This window comes from Equus asinus, chromosome 16 (genome assembly GCF_041296235.1).
Source record: "Equus asinus isolate D_3611 breed Donkey chromosome 16, EquAss-T2T_v2, whole genome shotgun sequence".
Lineage (NCBI taxonomy): Eukaryota > Metazoa > Chordata > Mammalia > Perissodactyla > Equidae > Equus > Equus asinus.
The window spans coordinates 32,902,712-32,924,230 of NC_091805.1; the positions used below are offsets into that span (position 1 = coordinate 32,902,712).

The 21,519-nt window shown below is 39.2% G+C and overlaps 1 protein-coding gene across 1 annotated transcript in view; it reads left to right on the plus strand.

Annotated features, from left to right (window-relative positions):
* The first annotated feature begins 2,239 nt into the window (after positions 1 to 2,239).
* The window catches only part of LOC123277643 (uncharacterized), a 283,211-nt gene continuing 263,931 nt past the window's right edge, over positions 2,240 to 21,519 (plus strand). The window contains exons 1-3 of the mRNA XM_070486368.1: positions 2,240 to 2,409; positions 3,238 to 3,297; positions 7,252 to 8,325. Coding sequence (XP_070342469.1) covers positions 2,240 to 2,409; positions 3,238 to 3,297; positions 7,252 to 7,912 — 891 coding nt within the window. The 3' untranslated portion in view covers positions 7,913 to 8,325. The remainder of the gene's footprint in view (positions 2,410 to 3,237; positions 3,298 to 7,251; positions 8,326 to 21,519) is intronic.

Consider the following 21,519-nt stretch of genomic DNA (forward strand, 5'->3'; position numbering starts at 1 on the left):
ACCCGTCACCGAAGAGAGTCAGAGGACCAAGCTGCTGCTACTGCTGCTACTGCTGCCGCTGCTACTGCCGCCGCCGCCACCAGAACTCTTGCTGCTGAGCCCGCCCCTGGCTGGGGCTGGGCTGAGCTTGACCGGGACCATAAATCCATAACTCGATTTCCCTAAAGAAGGATCCAAAGCTGTGCTCGGCTGCTTCCTGCCCAAATCCAACTGGCTGCTCTATTTCCAATTCTGAAAGACAAATCACAAAACCAAGCACTTTTAACACAGAGGAAGAGTGCTTTCTTCCCAGTGAGGAAGGAGGACGTGGCAAGGCTCTTTGGGCACAGGGTGGGCGTGACAAGTAACCTTTAGTTTACCTGGTGCTCTCCCAGTGCCTTCCTCTGTACTTGCTCTGCTTCATACCCCCTCTGGTCTCCGCCAGTCCACTCTAGGTGCTTTGATTGAGTGTCGTGGCAAGAGAGAGCCCTGTAAAAGACATGCATAGTTAAGCACACAAATATTACAAATGTATTTGCCTAGACAGCTCTAAGAAGAAGTGAGGCTCAAATAAAGATAGGGTCATGCATGGGTGAAATTTTCAGCAGTGTGTTTTGGAAATACATTTTCTCAAACCCAAGATTACAAAAAATAAACACTCATTCAATTTACTACTTGAAATCAAATACTTATAGATCTACAAAAATAGGCATCTCTCCTTTGAAGGCCTTCGAGCTATACAACAGTGATTTTTAAGAAAAAAAGCTTCAAAGCACAAAATAATTAAACTCATTTTCCATAGTATCAGAACTCACTGAGTTGACAAGCTGGTAGAGTTTCCATGATTTAGGCATTGTTTTGTAGCACCACAATGTGTAATTCCACAGCCCACCTTTTTAATATACAGTACGAATGCAATGCTGTGCAGTTGTTGTGAACATCTCTACAGAAAAACCCTTGAAACTGTCTTCATAAAAATTATTTTATAAAAAACAACAAAAACTCATTTGCAAAGTGACTGTAATTTTGGCTTTCAGAGAGAGAATCTCTGCGATTCTTTGATGATCAATATGGCTCTTACTAGAAAAGCTTTGTCTTAAGACCCTGCAGTGAATATTCTGATAATAAGGGTTTATTGTTCACTAAATAAAATGGACAAGTGCAACGTCACTACTCAAGCCATGTTGTAGCTCCATTAGAAAGTTCTCAATTTGTTTTTCCTTTACTCTCAAATACATGGAAGTACATCCATATGAGTGGAATAGGGAGTAGATATGGAAACATAGCAATAGACATTATGATTCCTCAAATTATGTAAGTGCAAATAGCTCTTCATCAAGGAGTAATTATATAACAGAATCTCTCCCACTACCACAACTCATTTCTAACTGACCTGGTTGCAATTTAAGGCACTTAGGTTGTGCTTGCTATTAATATTATTTTTTTAGTATATCACTTCTCCAGACACACCAACTCATAATTTTCCTGACATGTTACTTACAAATAGAAAAAATCAACATGAATTCTAGGTTTTATGAGCAGTTGTTTAATGTATACTGCCTGATGCCTAAAATAACTCAAAGAAAAGCAACATTACCCAATTACTAGCCTATTTTACAGTATTTTCAGATGACTCTTAAGTACACTTTTCACAAAAAGACAGATGCTAATTAAACAAATTAATAAACACTATTTTCTGCCATTACCTAACACAGCTATAAAGTGGAGCTTTTCTCTGGTGGTGCTACAACCACACACACACACACACACACACACACACACAGAAAGCTGACAGGTTCTCTTCAGCTTGAACTCCTAGAAACAAAAGCCCTTAGGGAAAGTAATGCAATAGTCTATGAGCAAAGTGTACATTTGCTCCTGAACTCTTTCATTTAAATCTCAACTAACATTAAAAGGAAAACAAGAAACATATTATACAGACAGATTTTGACTTACTAAATTGACCCTTCTTTTTGAATTAAAAAGAATTATCAAGGCATATATACACACACACACAAACACACACACACACATACATACACAACAATACATGGCATATCAGAATCACAGCATAAATACCCACACAGCTCTTCATTGCTTTCTGAGTAATCTCCTTTAGTTTTGCTTCCTCAGAATTGAAATAAAATACACACACACACTGACTCACAGATTTACACGCTTTAAGAAACTAGAACAACGCAGTTGATACGCTATCTTTTTATCCAAGTAGTCACTGCCAGCCCTTTTCCTACCTACCCAAATGTTCCACCAGCTTCAGCACCTGGACGAGTGGACAGCTCAGCCTGGGCCGACTGCCGACAGCACTCGCAGCAGAACTGACGCTCTGAGCTCTAACCAAAGCTCTCTCGTGCTTCAGCGGGGCAGCCTGACTTACGAGAACACCATTTCCTACGAGACCACTGCCGCTGGGTGCATATTCAATTCAAACCTCCTTAAGCTGTCGGATTTCCCCCACCCATCCACCCTCCCCCCTTCTCCACCCTCCACACAAAAACAGAAAAGGGAAAAAGCCCAATACCATCAAGGCGTTTGTTGATCAACTTACACTTGGCTTTTGAATATTTAGATACTGCTAGCGGAGCAATACCAGCGGAGGCTTAGGTCCGCATTAAGTACCTTTGTTCATCGACTCCTGCAAGCCATGTTTATTAGAATCTACATTTCTCTCGCGCCCCAATAACTAGAGGTGTGTTTTGCGGGCAGGGGGCTTTCAGCACCTTTTGATCTCTCAAGGCCACTGCGACTGATTGCCAGTCCCCACTACTTTCCCACCCTGTCCCCCACACTCCAACACCCATCCCAATCAAACGCTTGGTAATTTGCAACCAAATATACATAAAGGAAGGCGACAAAGCAATCGGTTTGAGGAAATAAGCCAATTAAGCTAAAGCAGAAATGCTTCTCTTCGCCCCCCCCCCCCTTCTCTCTCTCCTTTGCCTCCCTCCCTCTCCCTCTCTCCTTCCCTCTCAAGTAGAAAGGGGGAAACACCAAGGAGAGGGAAAAAATCGGGAGGAGGGTGATAGTCGACTCTTAACAATCAATGGAAAAACACTATACACATCTTTACTGAATAATACTCTCGTTCTCAGACAAAAAGAAACACATTTATCAATGTAAACATAGTCTCCCTCTTCCACACATCCTACATCCTTTACGTTTGCTGAGATTTGTCTTGCGGTATAGCAAAGTAACTGTCACAAATCTATCTCGATTGAAGTGCTTACCCTCTAAATCCAGGTTTCAAGCGGAACTCCAAGTGTATGTAGAAGCCAGGGAGTCATCTGATGAGCGGTTGAGGTAGGTTCTGGGCAGTGGGAGCTGCTTCCCTCGGAGTGCCGGGTTACAGTGTTAACAAGCCCTGGGAAGGGACCTCCGTGCCTCTCGCTGGCTGTGCCCCAGTGCCTTCGCGTGGTGGCGGCTTGCTCACGCTTCCGAGGAGTCCCAGGCGATAGCCTTCAGCTGATGCGAGCTTCCAGAAAGGAGTGAGGAAGGGAAAAAAATCATCTAATGCAATCAAATCGATCTGATCTACACCATCTGTCGCCTGCCACTATACACAAACGTTAAAATAGGAAAACGGAAAACACTGACAGCCCGAGAGGGTTGGTCTGCAAAGAGTTCATTTTTAGCAGAGCATAATTGGGTATGGTCGGCGTACAGTTACAAAAGCTGCTGTTAACCATCCAGTAGTGGATCCCAAACATGCTAATGGTGGATTAATTGAGGAAGATCTGACGTGCAAGCTTCATAGTCTCTTATTCATGACTTCCCAATGGGAAAGGACCAATGCCTTGTGGGACTATGGTAACATACAGTCAAAAAGCTGCTAAGAAAATGGCTGTGTGTTCACAGCACCTCTCTCTGATAACAAACATATGTCGACTAAAACGGTTTAGTAGAATGGGAGGGGGGTGTTGGAGAATAAAATTTTCTTTCCTGGTATAAGCACTCCCCATCTTCTTTCCTGAAAGAAAAGCAAAAATAGATACCATATCTTTACCATAGTGGAGGAAAAAGGATGTTCTAAAAGGTTTTTATCAAGATTAAACTCTGCCATATAAAAGAAACAGAAGAGTCCTGTGCAGCAATTAAAAACAAACAAACAAACAAAACTAATATGCTTTTCTTTCTTACTGTGATCAAAGTAGAGCCACAGCATGGTCAGTATATAGAAACTCAGCCCAGTTAATCCCACCAGGATTGAGTTGAGGTTGTTTAATGCCTGGTACCCTTTTGACTTCTTGAAATCAGGATGCCTCTTGGGCAAGACATTTTGCATCATTGAAAACTGACATAATGAATGTTCACTGTGATTCCACTGAGGAGATGGGGAGAGTTTTCTTTTTTAATTCTACAGTTATTCCCTCCAGCCAAAACCCCCTTTGGTCTGTTTCCAGTCTTTCCTGATCAGCTGATGGGGGAGGTATTGGGATTGAGGAGGGAGTAGAGATAGGGGGGAGGAGGGGAGGGAGAGTGTAGATTATCAAGAGCCAATAAGTTCTATTTCATCTGTAATAAAAAAAAACTATGGCAATAAAAGAAATCACTTACTAATCTTTTTAAAAAATTGCAAATAAAATGCTAACTATTGGAACCATTACCATTTTAACTTTAATTTTAAAATTAATCTTTTATATGTGAAAAGAAAATACATTGCAAACAGTGGATTGTCCCCTTCCACTTGTAATTTTAGGGTTTAAAAAAGAAATATAGAGTTTATTATTTAGGTATGTGGCATTCTTTTATTATCTATATCTAATATTCCACATTCCTCTGATTTTGTCATGCATTTGAACATTGAAAATTGTGTTCATTTGTATTTTGCTGCCTATTTTGAGAATATATATTACATATATTCATTGGAGACAAGTAGTATTTAGGATAATTCTTGAGATAGCTGACTATGTCTCCTGGAATTTTGATAATCGCTTTAAGGAAAAAAAAAACCCCTAACAGTTATGAATTAGATTAGTTTAAAAATATAGCTTGAAGACAAATCAAACAATTTACCTGATCTTTTGTTTCAATATACATTAATTAAGGACTCTTTCCAACCTACACAACATTCCAGGGTCATAGTCAGAAACGCAAGTCTAATAGCTCAGCAGCCTTTGTTGTTATTCGTGTCAAGCTATTGCCCCCTGCAGGTTAGGCTGTAAGTGCAAGCACAGTTTGGCCAAGTCCTCAGGAAATTCATGGTGGTCATGTTATTCCTTCTTTCCCAATATTTAAGTAGAGTCGACTTCTTAACTTTAAGTTTGTTTACATTATAGTTTATTTATTTAGAGATAGTAAATTCAGAAAAAAGTGAGATTTAAAGGTAAGTGATTTCAGTTTTCCTTCTGAGAATTTTGCTGGGTGGAGCAGACCATCCACCTTATTCTCACACAGGAAGTACTTTGATACACTTAATATAGTTTATCTTCTCTTATTTTTTTCCTACACGATCCAGCAAAACTCAAAAATGAATGCAACAGAATGGAATTATGATTTCTCAATGATAAAGAAATAATCCTGGGCAATTTACTACTCGATGTCAGTATGCTCTCTGTAGACTCAATGAAGTGCATTCAAATTAAACTCTTTCAGAGTCTTCCTACTGAGGATGTGATGGGGACAATTATACTGTTTTCCTTGATTATAAAATGAAACATTATTTCAACCTTCATTCTCCTGCCATCCTATCCTCCTTTCCTACAACTTTTCCAAACAAGGCACCTTGCCAAGATGAAATAAACTTACTGTTGGCAGAATAGAAATTAAATTACATCAACTCTTCCAGAGTATTAGAAAGTGGAGCAGGTTTATGGGAATAATTTCAGAAGGTTTATGGAAAGATTTTAAAAAATATTTTGGAAGTCATGATATAGCTGCTCACACTGAGTTGTAAAGAAGCCTGCAATGGTATTTTTCTATTATTTAAATACATATCTCATTGAGCAGTGGGATATTATTATGCAAAACATCATCAGTTCTAATGCCAAATTAGCAATCAATAAGAATTTTACCTAGTCAAACGTTAGACGTATTATTTACACATTGTGTTGAAGTAGTTAGAAACATGAAATGCATTCTACTATCTTAGAGTTATTCTGAAATGCTCACAAAAGACTTAAATAAAGGATAGCGGCTTTCTTGGAAGATTTTTTACCCTAACCACTGATGGCTTTTTCCAGATCCTCCAGGATAGAAACATGGGATAGGAACTGGGGGTGACTGTATTATGTCTTAAACAAATCCCAAAACCAAACCAACCAACCAACCAAAACCTAAATGCCTATCCTTGTTTTATTATATTTTTAAAGCTTGTTAAATTTCAAAAGGATACTATATCTATAAATTAAGACCTTCGCCGCTGCAGTTATTAACTCTGGCTCCAAGCAAAGACAGGCTTTCGATTATGCTGTTGGACTATTCATTGCCTAACTTTATAGCCAGAATAGCGGCTAGTTGCCTGCAACTGACATTTCTAGTTGTTTTTGAGTGGACATTTTTAAAGAAAAGAAAATTCACCTGTCTTTGAAAATTATATATCATATATATGATATGTTTACACATGATTTTATATATACAGAAGCACATTGTTATTAAGAGAGAAGATTTCAACTCTTCTGATTCAAATACCTATTGAGAGAGTTGCTTTTAATTAGCATCCAGAAAAGAGAGATGGTGTCATTTGACCTGTGGGTGTGAATCAAGAGTAACGTTTTTTAATTCTCCCCGTACAAGACGCAGCAGATTGCTGCAAGTGCCCTGAAAGACACAATTCTCTTCCTCTTACTGTCACGACTATTGTTCTAATTGTTTCTAAAGGATCCGAACAGGGTTCTAGAAACCTTGTAATGTTCTGTTACTGTTGGAATCCTGGGTTATTAGACATTCTTATCTTTAGAAGCAAAAGACCCAGGCAATCTTATTCATATGCATCCTATGACTCAACTCAGTTTCCACTTGGCGGGCCCGTGTGTGTGTGTGTGTGTGTGTGTGTGTGTGTGTGTGTGCGTGCGTGTGTGTGTGTGTGTGTGTTTGTAGGTTCATCCTTAAAGCGTTTGTTTCCAGAGGTTTTCAAATGCAAATTGAGTGGGAGTGGTGGGAGCGGTGGTGGAGTGCGGTGTGTGGGTGTGGGGGATTCGGGGAGAGGATGTCGCGGGCAGTAACTTTATACAAATTCAAGGCCATCACTACTACTGCAGATCAAAACAACTTAGGTCTGAGCGACCCCTTAGAAAGATAAATCATCTCCCAATCTAGGCCGAGGCCGGCTGAAGGCGAGTCCCAGGGCTCGCGCTGTTTTGAGGGAGGGTCCTGCCGACCGCCAGGGGCCATCCTCGCGGGCAGGTCTCGGGGTCCCCGCTCGTTTGGCGAAGTGAAGCACGCCGGTCGCCAGGCCCAGTGCGCCATCGCGGACGGAGGCCAGCCGCCCGGGCCCCCGAGCTCGGCTCACTTTCCTCGACGCCCCGGGACGGGGCAAGGGCACCGCTTTGGCCACAGAGACTCTAGTTTCAGCAGGTGCAGCCCGCCAGCGCTGGCTCGGACCCGGGCCTCCGCAGGGAGAGTAAGGCAGCAAAATCTCAACTTCCACTCTGGATCTCAGATCGAGGACAGGAAGCGAAAGCAAAGGTGTGGTGACACAGAACAACGACCCACAAACCGTTGCCTCTCTTGGCTAAGTCGGCCTCGCTTTGCAGCCCCAGAAGCGCAAGGTGCGGTCGGCGCGGGGCGAGGACGCGGGGACTGGCCGCGCTATCTCTCGGGTCCCCTCGCATCCCGGCCAGTGCCCGCGGCTAGCCCCCTAACGCCCTCGCGAGGAAGGCTGCCCGGGGCCAAAGGCGACCCGGGCCGGAGGCCAGAGAGAGACGGCGCTGGGGGCCTCGGCGCTGGAGGCAAGCGGAGGCTCGGACCCTGTTCCTGAAAACGCCGGACTCCTCCAGGATGGCTCAAGTATAAAGCAGCTCCAGGAAGGCTCGGCGAGCTTTCGGGGACATCCAGCGTGGCTCACCCCTGCTGGTCTCTCTCCAGCCCTCGCCTTCCTCCCGTCTCCAGATCCCCCGCCCTCCCGGGGTCCCGGGCCGCGCGGGCTGAGTCCGCCGAGCGGGGAGCAGCGCGGCTTTAGGCAGAGCGAAGGAGCCCCCTGCTGGCCAGGCCCGGCAGGCGCGGCGACCTGCTCCCAGGTCCCTCCGCCCCGCGGGGAGGCGGCCCTCCCTTGGCCCGACTCGACCTTCCCGCGCCCCCGGCGCTGGGGGCGTGTTGAAAGAAACAGAAAACAAAACAAACCAAAACAAACAAAGCGCCACAATCCTCTCTCACCTCGTCTACCGCTCAAAGGTAAGTGTGAGTCCAGCCTCTCCCTTGCCCTTCTCTGACCCTTCTCTGGTCCTCAGGGCTGAGGTCTGGGGAGACAGGGGCCACCCCGCAAAAAAAAAAAAATCATGGCTGCTTTTGAAAGCACGTTTTGCAAGCATCAAGATTAAACATACGCGCGCGCACGCACACACACACACACACACACACACACCACTCAACCAAACCCACACTTACCAGTCCGGAAGAGGGCTACTGATGTGCATGTTTCTGGAAGCATTACATTAACTGTTGGAGGAAATGTTTACTAATATTTCAGGTTCTAGGCAACAGCAATAATTCTGTGGATTGGAAGGGGGAAGAAAGAGGAAGAAAAATCCCGCTTAGTTTAATCCTCCCTCACATACCTGAACGGGAGTCTCGGGGTCTCAAGTCTTAGCATGGGCAGAAAAGTTTTCACCCTCCTACAGAGAGGGAAGAGAGAAATTCAGCCATTTCTAAGGGGTTTCCTGTATCCTGCTCCCGTTCCTGACAGTAGAACTGGGGAAGGGATTGTTTTCTTTATCTAGACAATTCGTGACTTAGTTCTGTATAGCGTTTTGAAATTAGTTTAACCTTGAGATAGGCTATACGCTTTGAGTGGCAGATTTTTCTACGCTTAGGTAAAGGTTATTAGAAATCACGTTTTCTCCTATTCAGGCAACGTTGAGGTAGAGATGGGCATAATATCTTATTATCGTGACTTTCAGTAATGTCTGTTGCCTCCGGATGTTTGCTGTCTTTGGAGAAGGAGCATAGTTAAAGAAATATTTTTTATGAGTTTAGGCAAATAATAAGTGTAGGTTCAGTAAAGGATCAGTACTATTTGTCTCTCCTTTCTTCCTACACTCTTCTGGGGAAAGAAACTAAAGGATTTTGACTGTCCTGAGACTAGTTTATAGTAGGCAAGATCTGGGAGTGTATCTTTTAAAATGGTGTCTGTTTTCTTATTTGGTATTTTCAGATGGATGGCAGAATGGAATGAGGCTGATATGGAGTGGGATCTGATCTGTCTCTTTTATGTCTACCAATCCAGGAGATCTGAGCAGACCATAGAGAGTTAGAACTTCTCCGGAAACTAACAATAATAACTATAATAATAAAAGCTAGCATGTCGTGAGTGTTTACTCACTGTCATGTGCTGTGCTGCAGGCTTTCCTGTCATTATCTCATTTAATTCTCACTGCAGGCCCTTGGATAAGGTGCTATTATAGTTTCTCATTTGACAGAACAGGAAAGGCTTGCCGAGGTTTGTTTATTTGACCAAGGTGACAACAGGTGGTGATCAGAAGAGCAAGGAGCTGAAAGCAGTCAGTAGAGGAGACACCTTGAGAAATCATACTTATTGTATTGAATTCAGGCTGGTAGTAAACATTTTAGGTCTGAGTTTTGGCTGTTCCAAGAAAAAAGAAAAGATATCTTTTCTGGAAAGAAAACATTTGATAAAATGGAAGTATTTGTTCTGAAAAATGCTTGTGATCAATGCCTTACCCCCATTTCACAGATGAGAAAACTGAGAGAATGAATCGACTTAGCCACCATAGTTAAGTGCGTAGCCAGGCCTTAAAACCAGATTTTCTGATTCCAGCTCCTCTATCCATTCCACTTAACCACACTGTCCGAACAGAGATGCTTGGTTTTTCTCGAAATGCTGAACAGTCACTCATTAACCATTCAGAGCCCATCTTGCTCAGCAGGGAAGCTTTCTTTCGTCTTAATTGTGAGTACCTTTTTCTACTGAAAGGATGCAAATATGGAAATAGTGCTATTCTCAGTGGTGAATTAAATGACATAAAAATGGCAAAAGACTAAAATAACTACATCAGCTTTACTTGAAAAGCAGTTAAAGCAGTTGAAAAGATCTCTGAAAGGCCTGTCTCAGTACAATTTTAGTTTTCTCCACCCCCCAAGACCCATCCTACCTTACCCCAGGAAAGTCATTCCACATCACATTTCTGCTAGCTTTTGTTCACAAAGGAGTTTAACACTCACAAGGGTTTGGTGCTTTTCATCCCCATTCATATATTTCTTCTTTGTTCTGTGAATGGTTTCAGTAAAAATGTTGAAACAAATCTTTGGAGTGACCACTTGAATGGCAAAAAATTGACAATATTAATTAGCAGGAGGTTTTTGACTAGCCTCCACGTTTTAACACGTACTTACAGTGCACTGAAGCATATTGTGTAGAACTGATTTACTCGGGGTTGTAAGCTTAGCTCAGGTGCAGAATGTGCTTCATAAAATGGTCTTAGGGTTCCTCCATTTTCCGTAGGCCTCAAAGCATCAGAAAAAGCCAGATGAACTGCCTTGAGTCACTGACTGAACTGCAGCCCATATGTCTCCGTTTTCCCAGGCATTTGTGTGCAAATTATTTGGCCACATGGCCTCCTGTCATGTTGGGGATCTGTGATTTTTCCAAAGGTTTAATTTAGTTGAATATGATTGTTACCGTCAAGTTGGGAATTTTCTCCCTCTCACCTCTCATTAAAGCCCTTAGTATCAATATCAGTTTAGAACTATTATGTTATATAATAAAGCTTGCTTGTCTGTGTAAATTTGTACTATAAGCACTTTCACTGATGTTTAGACTTGAAGGGCTTTTTGAAATTATCTAGTCTAATCCTTTATTTTACTGATGAATAAATTGAAGTCCTAAGGGGTAATTCAGAATTCTGAAGGTCACCCATTTAGTTAAGGGGAGATTGGGGACTGGAACCCAGATTTCTGTATTCAAGCTCTAAGGCCAGTGCATTCCCATAGCATCATGTTCCTTCTTTATTTGATTGTCAGAAATTCAATCACTCATTCAACAACTAGTTATTGCCATAAACTTGACAGCTGTCCTAGGCATTAGAAATTCAACAAAGGGAAAAATAAAACAATCCAGAAAAAGATATTAATTTGTCTAAACCTAGTGGTGGAGGAGATCAAATGCCAGTCTTAATCGTGGTTATAATGACATTTTATAAAGACATTTTTCTTAAAAAATACCTTTAATGTGTTATACTGTGCAAGGCAGACAAAAGCATGCTAATCTTCTTCTGCATTTCCTGTTAAAGAAATTTGTGGGAATCCTTAATACCAAATAATGAAATCATTGACAGAAATTAGTAAATGGATATAGCAAATCTTAACCAGGTAAGTAGGGCCCTCTCAGGTGATCCATTCTTACATCAAGGATAATCTTTTATCAGGAGTCTTTCTGTGATTTGGAATTAAATGCCTGTGAGAAAACATAGACTTGGACAGGAGCCGGGATAAAGAAAAAATAAAGAGATCAAAGAGGAAATTATTCAACAAGATGTTTTTAAGAATGAGACATTTTCCAATGTATATTAGATTGTCCTAGCAGATGAACCAAAGGGCCAGGAAAGCACTAGCTTGAGAGTTTAAGGCAGAAGCCTCAGGGTCTATTATAATTGGTTTTTGTGATTAACTCAGCTTTCCCCTTTAGAATATGATATACTGATATACTGTAGCCCCCTCCTTCCGTCCCCTGCCCGCATGGTATAATTAGGGAGGGAAAGGTATAAAAAGTTCAATCTGTAAAATTCAGAGTTTCATTACTGTGAGATTCATCAAAAACAATATTTTTCAGAACACAGAATTGGTCGTCACAAACAGAACATACACTGGACATTGAAATGAAAAACTACCAAATAATTAGGACACAGCAACTTCCTAAAATGCCTGCCCTGCTGCTTCCCCCACAAGAGTTTCAGCTTGTCAGTTTGACAGTGAGGACCAACGGTCAGTTGTCTTATATCCACACTTACTGCTAGTGAGGGACAAGTTTTTGTAGGGTTTTACTGTTATTTGACTTAGTAATGAAATGAAGTTCCCTCTTAGCTAATATACAGAGTGGAGAAGTCACTTCATTGGAGGGGCAGGGTAGGAGGACTGAGGAGGAGAATTTTGTCTGATAAGCAAGGGGAAGAGGTACAGCTACCCACTGAAGTGTCTTTTGTGCTCTTTCCTGACAATTTAATTTGTATTTTGTTCTGAGTTCCCAAAAAGCAATAATACATAAGGTGTATTAGTTATACTATAATATGTGAGTTAATAATAGAATATAATAGTTTGGCTATTTCACATTTCCATCTTCTATATGTTAGTCACGTGATAGGCAGGACAGGCTGAAATAAACTATTGGATGTCTGTTCCATTGTGAGGGCCACCCAAATCCAATTCACTGTAATGTGAACTTTCGAGGAACTCTTACAGGATTTCTCTTTCGTGTCGCCTGGATGTCATGTGTTGGCATCAACCAAGGAAATGATGAAGTTAGATCCTCAAGAGAGTCACTGATCTATTTCTTGCCTCCAAGTGCAACTGAAACCAAACTATGACTACCTGAAGTGTTGAATTGCAGAAAAATGGTTGAATTGTTATCTCTACTACCTGTATTTCTGAGATTAGAAATTATAGGGGGAAAAGTCTGAATCTCCTTTAACTTTTTCTGCCTGCAGGCCAGCTGAAGAAGCAATAGCATCTCCCCCCTCCATGATCACTGAAAAAAGTAGCAAATCGTCAATAAAGGAAAACACGAGACCTGAGATCTTTTGGGTCTGCTTTAAGATCCTAGCGAACGTGTGGAACAATGATGTTGGAGCTCCCACGTGATGTGACTAATGTTATCTTTCTGGAGGAGTGAAAAGTTCTTTGTGAACCACATGGCTTTTGGAGCCTATCCTCTGTAGAAAGAAAGAAAGACAGATGGAAGGAGGGAGGAAGGAAATAAAGAAGGAAGGAATGAAGGAAGGAGAAAAGGAAGATAGGGAGAAAGGAAAAAAAAATCTCATCTGAGGTGGAGGTTAAGTGACAAGAGAAACTTTTCGCCTTGAAGTTTATTGTCTCTGCACTAGGTATATAGTAATATGGTTTTTCTATCTTTAAATCCATACTTAGCTAGGCATTAAACTCTAGGAATAATCTGTTTATAGAAAATAAAGCCATTTTTATTTGAAAACAAATGGAAAAAATAATTATTTTTCCCCAAATGTGTACCCTTTTAATTGATCAAATGCATCCAAGAAATTCTGCCGGCAATTTGAACACTCTGTAGGTGTTGTTGCTGCTCTAAATTTGTCTGCAAGAGGAATTGTAAATGGTATTTACCTTTTAATTAAACAAAGCATCTTGCAAATTAAACACATGCTCTTGCACATCAAAATTTAGTTAACATCTTTTTCATTGTTCATCCTGCTGACACTCTGACAGCATCATGAGTCCACACACAATATAGAATCACGCTGCTCCCCCCTCCTCTGCACTTTGCATTCTTCAGAGTAGATGATATCACGTGCGAGAGTACACTCTGTAACTGTATTCTAATAACTGAACAGCTTTTCCCATTTAATGTACTTAATATTGTGTAAAATATGGGACTGCCTCGGTGTGTCCAGAACCTGGAAAGCTTTGGACACTGATCTGACATATGTCTTATAATCTTACAGTGGAAATTTGACAGTGAATGACAGAACACCTTAGAGGAATATAAGAAGCTGATAAAGGCAGAAGCACTGCACATGAATGCAGAGTCTGGTTTCTAATAGCTACATACTTTTTTACATGCATACCAGTAATTTGACATTTATAATTCACTGTGGAGCTGAATTTCTGTCATTTTCTTACTGTCAAGTCCTCCACATTTTGAAATAAATGTCCCTTCTAATTATTATATGAATTTGATCTTCAACATTCAATTTTTTCCCCTGTCCCTTATAATGGAGTACTACATTTGGCTGAAGTCTGATTTGCAAGACCATTTAGGAAATGTGATCATTTCACATGTATTCCCACAAACTATGCATAGGAACCCCTTTCTTGACTGTACTCTGCCTTCCTTGTGAAAGTACGATTTAAAACTCATCCATCAGTACTATATCCAAGAAAATAAGGTTATTAATGGCAGAATGAAACTGAGATAATTAGTTTATAGTCTTCATGGAACAAAAGTCAGAGAGAGGTTTTTCAATAAAGCAAAATTGTAGTTAACGACTGTCACTCAATTGTACTGGTGCTCATTAATCTCTTTTATTTCTGTTTATTTATGGTTTATATAATTGAAATAAAGTCATTTGCTTAGAATGTTGCCAAAGGAGAAATGCTTTCTGCTTTGAAAAGAGGCATCTCAGGATAAGGTTGAATAAAATCCAGGGTGAGGTGAGGTCTTCCCCTAACATTATGGCACCCCCAAGATTTTTCTTCTTTAAAGTTGAGGGGTTATTTTTACCGTGAGTAGTTAGTTTTGAGGTTCAGGTAAATAACATGTTGAAGAGATGCTACTCATGTAATAAATTGCTTTGAGGCGCAGAAATGATTGGTGTGGATATGAGTGGAGGAGAGGGCGAGCAGTCCCTTGGTGTCATCATAAAAAGCTTTAGCTCAAAGGAATGAACTACCATCTTGCTTTGTCTTAACCAAGCTTTAAAAAACTAAAGTAAAGCATAAAAGTACAACTTGCAGATATAGAATTTTGTGTTTTAAATAGATGTTTATAAAAAATATTGGTGGCATGATGCTTGTTTGTTGATTAAAATAAGCCTTCACACATAAAAATAAAATGTACTTTCTTGATTTCAAGGAAATGGATAGAATGAGAATGCTGAGTACAATCAAATAGGACTTAAAATAACCAAATTCACTTTCCTAAACTGAGATAAGACCAAAGAGTAGGGACTTTGGCTAGTGACACACTTTTAAAATATTATTTGCTTTTATACCAGCCCAACTTCTGTCCCCTTGTTTAAACATTTCACAATTTGACTGGATACAGTTTTCCAGCTATAAAGAAAATCTATGCCAGCCAACAAGTTTCAGAAGTATTGATTGGAACTTTCACTGGTGTGTAAAATCATCATGTGTGCCTGATCTATAGACGTAGATTTTCCATCTGAAAAAAAATTTTTTTAAGTTTCATATTGATCCTTGTGCCATTTGGTTTTTGCTAGGCTTATGAAAGATAAAGCATTGATTTAACTCTTTATGGAACCATCCAATGTGTAATAATTTTTACAAGTAATAATATATAAGGCTTCCTTTTTCTAGATTACTTTCTACAATATATTCAATAGTACACTCCTATTTTATATATCAATTTCCAAAAAGATAACTGAGAATTTTTAAAAAAATCTGCAGTGCCTTCATGAATGCTGACAAAATGGTCGATGTTTCCTTAGTTCTTGCTAAGTGCCAGGTATTGTGCTGGAGACGTCACACATCCCATGGCATCTTACAACGACTCCTTATGGAGGTCTTATGAGGTGACTGAGACTTATGGAGACTGAATGCCTTGTTCAAAGTCACTCACCTAGAAAAAGTGGAACCTGGTTTCAAACCAAGTTCTGATTTAGGAGGGATGGCTCTTATATACAATGTTGTGTGGCTGCTCACAAGTCTTATCTACTGAATACTTATCATGTACCAAACACTGTACTTTAGAAATTTACAGGCTGTAAAATGTATCTTCTTTAGCAACAAATCTAACTCATAGATCTGAGAAAAGAATTTTACTAAAAAGGCTATTCTGGGTTTAAGCTAAGTGTGGAAGTGGAAGGGTATCTAGATGGGGTCAACTTAGACTGAAACTGCAAAGTGGGCCAAGTGTGTCTTCAGTGCCTTTTTCTTTCTTCTTTCATACTCTTCCCCAAGTCTGCTTCCTATGGCTGTAGAACAAACTCTCAGAAGAAGGTACTCCTCCCCAAATTTGAATTTGACTAGGGACATCTAGAAGACCGAATAGAAGTCAAGCTGTAAAGAAATAGATTCATTTGTGCATTCATTGACTCATTCATTCATTCATTTTAAAGTGTGAAAGGGATGTGAAGACTAGAGACTGTTCTAGAAGTCATATAGCTCAAGGGTAAGAAACTGGTGGCCCTCCAAATAGGGCCCACAATGTGGATTTTCCCCAATATATTTTGTAAAATGGAATTTGAATGCCTTCAGGCGGGACGTATTGTCCAGTATACCACAGCCCCTCACCACCATTACCATATCTCATCCTTGTTCTGCATATTCTGTACTTAGTCCCTCAAATCGTTTCAAGTTTGTGACTGCAGATAGTCAAATATAGAAAGTTTTTGAGAAGGCCGAGTCCAAGTAAGTTAGATTCTCTGCCCAAGGTCGATGTCATCTTTTTCTTTTCAACACCTAGTGCTTGGCATATAGGAAGCTCAAAAAATATTTATTGAATGAATTAATTAATGTGACAGGATTGAGACTAGAACCCAAGTGTCTCTGGTTCCAATCCAGTGTTTGTTAAACCTTATCACTTAATCTTCAGGAGGAAGGGGGCGACATCTCTACTTTTGCATGCAGGAAATTTGGCTCTATCTTTCAGTACATGGTTTTTCTTTTTCTGCCCAAATCAAATGAGGCCTAAACTAAAAGCAATTCAGCCAGAGGAGATTCATTCAAAGGTTGGTTTCAAATTGAAATCATGTAAACACAGCAACTAAATGCACAATACTTTCCAGAAGACCCAGAAAATCACATTTACTTCCAATAAAGTCATGATTATTGATGTAGTGCACTATCTTCATCCCTGTGAGTGAAAGGGACAGAGAAGCAAGAGAGAAAGTGACTGACTTTGCCAGGCTTATCAAGAATGTTTTAGGAACCTGGAAGAACCTTTGGACTGAGCTGATTTTATATCCAAACATTCAGAAATAAAAATCCATTTACCTAACTCTGATTCCTCTATGCTATACAAACATCTGGCTATTTAGAAAGCAATTGATTCCCTTAGTCAGCATTCACTTGTATATTTAGTGTATTACAGCTTTGGGCTGATTCTTCTATCATTGTTATAGCATGTCAGCCATATGGATGCTCTGGAGAACCTTGGGGTGGCCATTAGGGATAATTGTATAAAGTAGGAGAAGAGTTACGACTTTTGATCAGGAATGAGTTTTTAAGGCAGTAACCATGTTTCCACAGATATGAGAGATACCCTAGTTGAGCGTATCAAGTGTACAAAGTCAAGGCAGGGTATTACATCTAATGTTGAACTGAGACCAGAGCCTCATCTGCCATATAACCATCTGCGTGACCATCACATTATCATCACATGCTGCTTCAAAGCCTTCAACACTCCTTCTTATTTTCTAAGGACAAATTTCAAAATCCTGAGCCTGTCAGTCAAGGCTCACCATGCTGGGTGCTCAATAGTATTTTTTCAGAGAGCTCATGGATATTTGCTTCCATACATTCACCCAAGAGTTCTCAAAGGCCTGTGAGCCTTGTTTTATGTGTTTTTTCCCCTGACTATAAGACATTTCCCATAGTACCCTGAGAAAGCCCTTCTCTCACTTTGTGCATGTCCTCAACCTTATCTCTTCTATGAAACTATTTGTCACTGTTCTTGAGCATCCTCTGAAAAATTTGTAGCAATCACTCTCTGCTCTCTGTTATGTTGCACTGTACTTTCTCTGCTGCTGTTACGGCTATATCACACCACCTATTGTATAGCTATTATGTACTTGCTTGTATTACCTATGTTATAGTTCTCAGGTACGTTCCTATGTTACCTATATTATAACTGATAGGTGCATACTTGTCCCCTAAAAAATGTAAACTGTATGAAGAACAGACCATCTAATTTTTAATCGTTGCTTTCCATGGCAGAGTTTCAATAAATATTAGGTCAATCAATCAATCAGCTAAACACATTGAAGTACTTGTATAGCAAACAACAACAGAAAAAGCGGAGAGGAAGTCATGATATCTTTGGAGATATATCCAGTAGCCCTACTGTTTTTTTTTTGCTTTTTTGAGTGTGACTATAAAATAGTAAATTTTCTCTTTTCTTTTTTCCTAACTTTTTTGTTCTTTCTTTTCCTTTAAAAAATTTTAAAAACAAACTATGATATTTACACAGCAAATATCATTTCGTCTTTCAAGATGATTGTATTTATTCTGTTCATGTCGACATTGTTAAAACATTTTCTTAGATCATCTCCTCTGGAATTGTTTTAGAAGTCAGTCTCATTTCTTTCTTGTTTCATTTGATTTGTTAAAAAAATTCAACTAGTGTTCAAAATTTGAAGATTTGCAGCAATTGAAACAAATCCTAAATGCCAAATAAGAGTTATTGATTAAAAAAAAGATATAACAATCCTCGCAAAGAATATTATACAACCATTAAAATAGTGATATTATGTAGGAAATTATTTACACAAAAATTGTTCATTATCTTTTTCTTTTTGCTTACTAGTGATGATTTTTCTCTTTTTATTAAAAAATGAAGTCTAGAGAATTTGAAAGAACAATTCAGTGGATACCCATATAACTTTATCCTTAGTTCAGCAATTATTAACACTTTGTGAACATTTTTTTCATGTGCTTATCTGTTTCCTTTTCTATTTATATTGATAAAGACAGGTGGGGTGTGTGTGTGTGTGGGTGTGTGTGTGTGTATTTTGCAGGCCCAGAGGATTTTTCTTCACTGTTACGGTCTAAAATCTAAAAAATACTGTTAGTAGCAACTGTCTAGGTCAGTTTTCCCAGATACACAATGGGTCCTTTGAATGTGGGAGTAAGGTCATTTTTTATTTCCAGAATTTTTTTCTTTGATAGTAATTTTATATATTAATTATATTTCATTGTTTTGTTTTTATTTTGGGGGAGATCAAATTGTTTCTATGTTAGATGTTTTATGTCTATTTTCTATATCGACCATATTATCTATGATTTGTTCTGCCTTATTTTGTTTTCATGGCCATAGCTCTATGCTTGCATTTCTTTAATATATTATAGTCACAATCTATTTTTGTTGTTGTTGAATCTGTTTTCCCCTTAGCATCTTGTAATTTAGTCTTTACTTCTAAGATGATTTTTGTCTTTAAAAAAATAACATTTATTTCTGAGTTTGTCAATTCTCACTTCATATCTTTATAATTTTTTTGCCCATTTATGTTTTAAAGTTTATAAATTATGATTTAAGTTTTAAAAAAATGTAAGTTCTTGCTTAAGGATCTTTCAGTGAATTTCCTTCTGCTTCATTTTAGTTTCATTAAGAGGAATATAAGTAGAAATATTTTGATTTGTGGTTTCTATTTTCCTTGGACAATAGTTTTGTATAAATGTTGTTTGGCACTATCTTTTTAAAAAATTTTAAACATGTTTGATTTTCTTAGACTAGAAATAAGTCTTACGCAGACCAAGAAGATAGCTTTAAGTGGCTTGTTAGGTTTCTTACTTCAAGAATACATCCTTCTTTTAATATGGTGATATTAGTTTTCTTTAATTGATTGCATTTTTTTTCTCTTGGGGAGGTGGAAGATAGTGTATTTTGGTTTTGTGACTCTTTTGCTTGTACAGGCCCTTGAACTTCCATCTTTTGCTTTCTTCTTTTTCTCTCACCCGCAAGCCTCCAAGGGGACTCTTTGCAAGCTGGCCTTTTTCTTCCAGAGGTGGTGCTTTCCCAAGAGTGCTACCTCTGGTCTTGGGCACTTTCTCACTGCTTTGTTTCCCAGTATGTGGTACTTTGATGTACCACGTCTCACACTTGTTCTTGGAGTCCTTCATCTGAAGGTTGGACATTCTCTTTCCAGGGTTATTTTATCTGTGTTCCACACCTATAAGCTATGCTCCTTTCTATGTCTTCATGGATACAGTCTCTGCTTGAAGTCGGCTCAGGAGCTGGCTCTGTTAGGTTTGGGTATTTATTCTGTGTAAGTGTGGAAATATGTGTTCCTTGTATCCTAGTTATTCTGTAGGCCTGGCTTCTGAGTGGTTTGAGTTATTCTCTATGTTGATCTATATGGTCCTTTGGACAGCAGCGTGAAGACATTATGATTTTCATGGCTGCATAGCCTACAGGAATGAGAATACCTCTTACGCTCTTGTGCCACCTATGTTCTTTTTTTTGGGAATGCTTCAGTGGTCATTACTGGAAATTTTTTCTTGAAGAGGGGATGAAAATAAATAACACTGGCTAGCTAGAGCAAAACTCGTCACAAATCCTCTTGACTGATCTCATTCCCCTCAATTACGCATGTGATATATTTTTAAATTGTAAAAGAAAATAACAAAACAGTATGAATAGCAAAACACTATGTTTATTAAAAAATATATATTTTCATAGAAAATTGTCTAGAAGCCTGTGTACATTATTTACTGTAGTTGTAACTGGGCAGTGTGATTATAAGCGGTTTTCTTATTCTTACTTTAACAAACAATAGATTAACCTCAAAAAAAAATAGAGAAAGGCATTTCCACTTTAGAAAAAAAAAAGTTGTTGCGATTCAATTAAACAAAAGTTTTAAATTTCCACCGTAGCGAAAAAAATACTGATACTGCATCGTATTCTAAATTTATTTAGAATATGTTAATTAAGTGAATTATAACTCATGAATTATACATGCATAAATGTACACATTTGTATACACATTCATGAATATTTGTGTAAAAAGGTAGTCATATCACAGTTGAGGAGATGAGCAAAAAGCAGTTGTAGGAGGCACAGAAAGTGAGTCCCAGCCAATGGCAGCTGGACCGGGAGCCACCTATGGGACTGTACTACCTGGCAGAGCGTGACAGCCAGGTCTGGTGCAGCAGGCCCTGGTTGAGCAATGAAGAGTGTACTTCACAAACATTCCCAAGTAGTCAGAGACCCTCTTCTTTTCCTAAGCAGTTCTGATCAAAGGAAAGGAATGGAATATGGAAGGAAGAGAATAAAAGTGCATTGAAGGTGGATAGTCATGTATTGCAAAATATTTGTGCAACAATATTAACAAATGCATTTAAAATATTTGGGTAATTAATCATCACAAGCCTGTCACAAGTGTTATGACATTGTTCTCCTGAAAAAGAGCATAATAGATACAGATTGAAAGTAAATAAGAAAGGCAGTCTTATCCAGGTAATATCAACCTTTATTTGCTGGGGTTTTAGAGTTCTGAAGTTTCAGAGTTCTAGAAGAAAGAGTTAAAATGAAGTAAAATTAGCTAATTCACAATTGAATTAAAATATCGACCATTACAGAATTTGATAATGTAAGATTGGAGATTTGTGTTATTGAGAATTTTTATTCATCCCATTTCATTACTTAAATGGAAAAACCTAGTGTTTTATTCTGTGTGAACTTTTTGATGACGCGATCAGAATCACTCTCCCTCCCTCCCCTGTCCTTTCTCCCTCCCTCCCTCCTGCTCTCTCTCCGTTATTTAAACT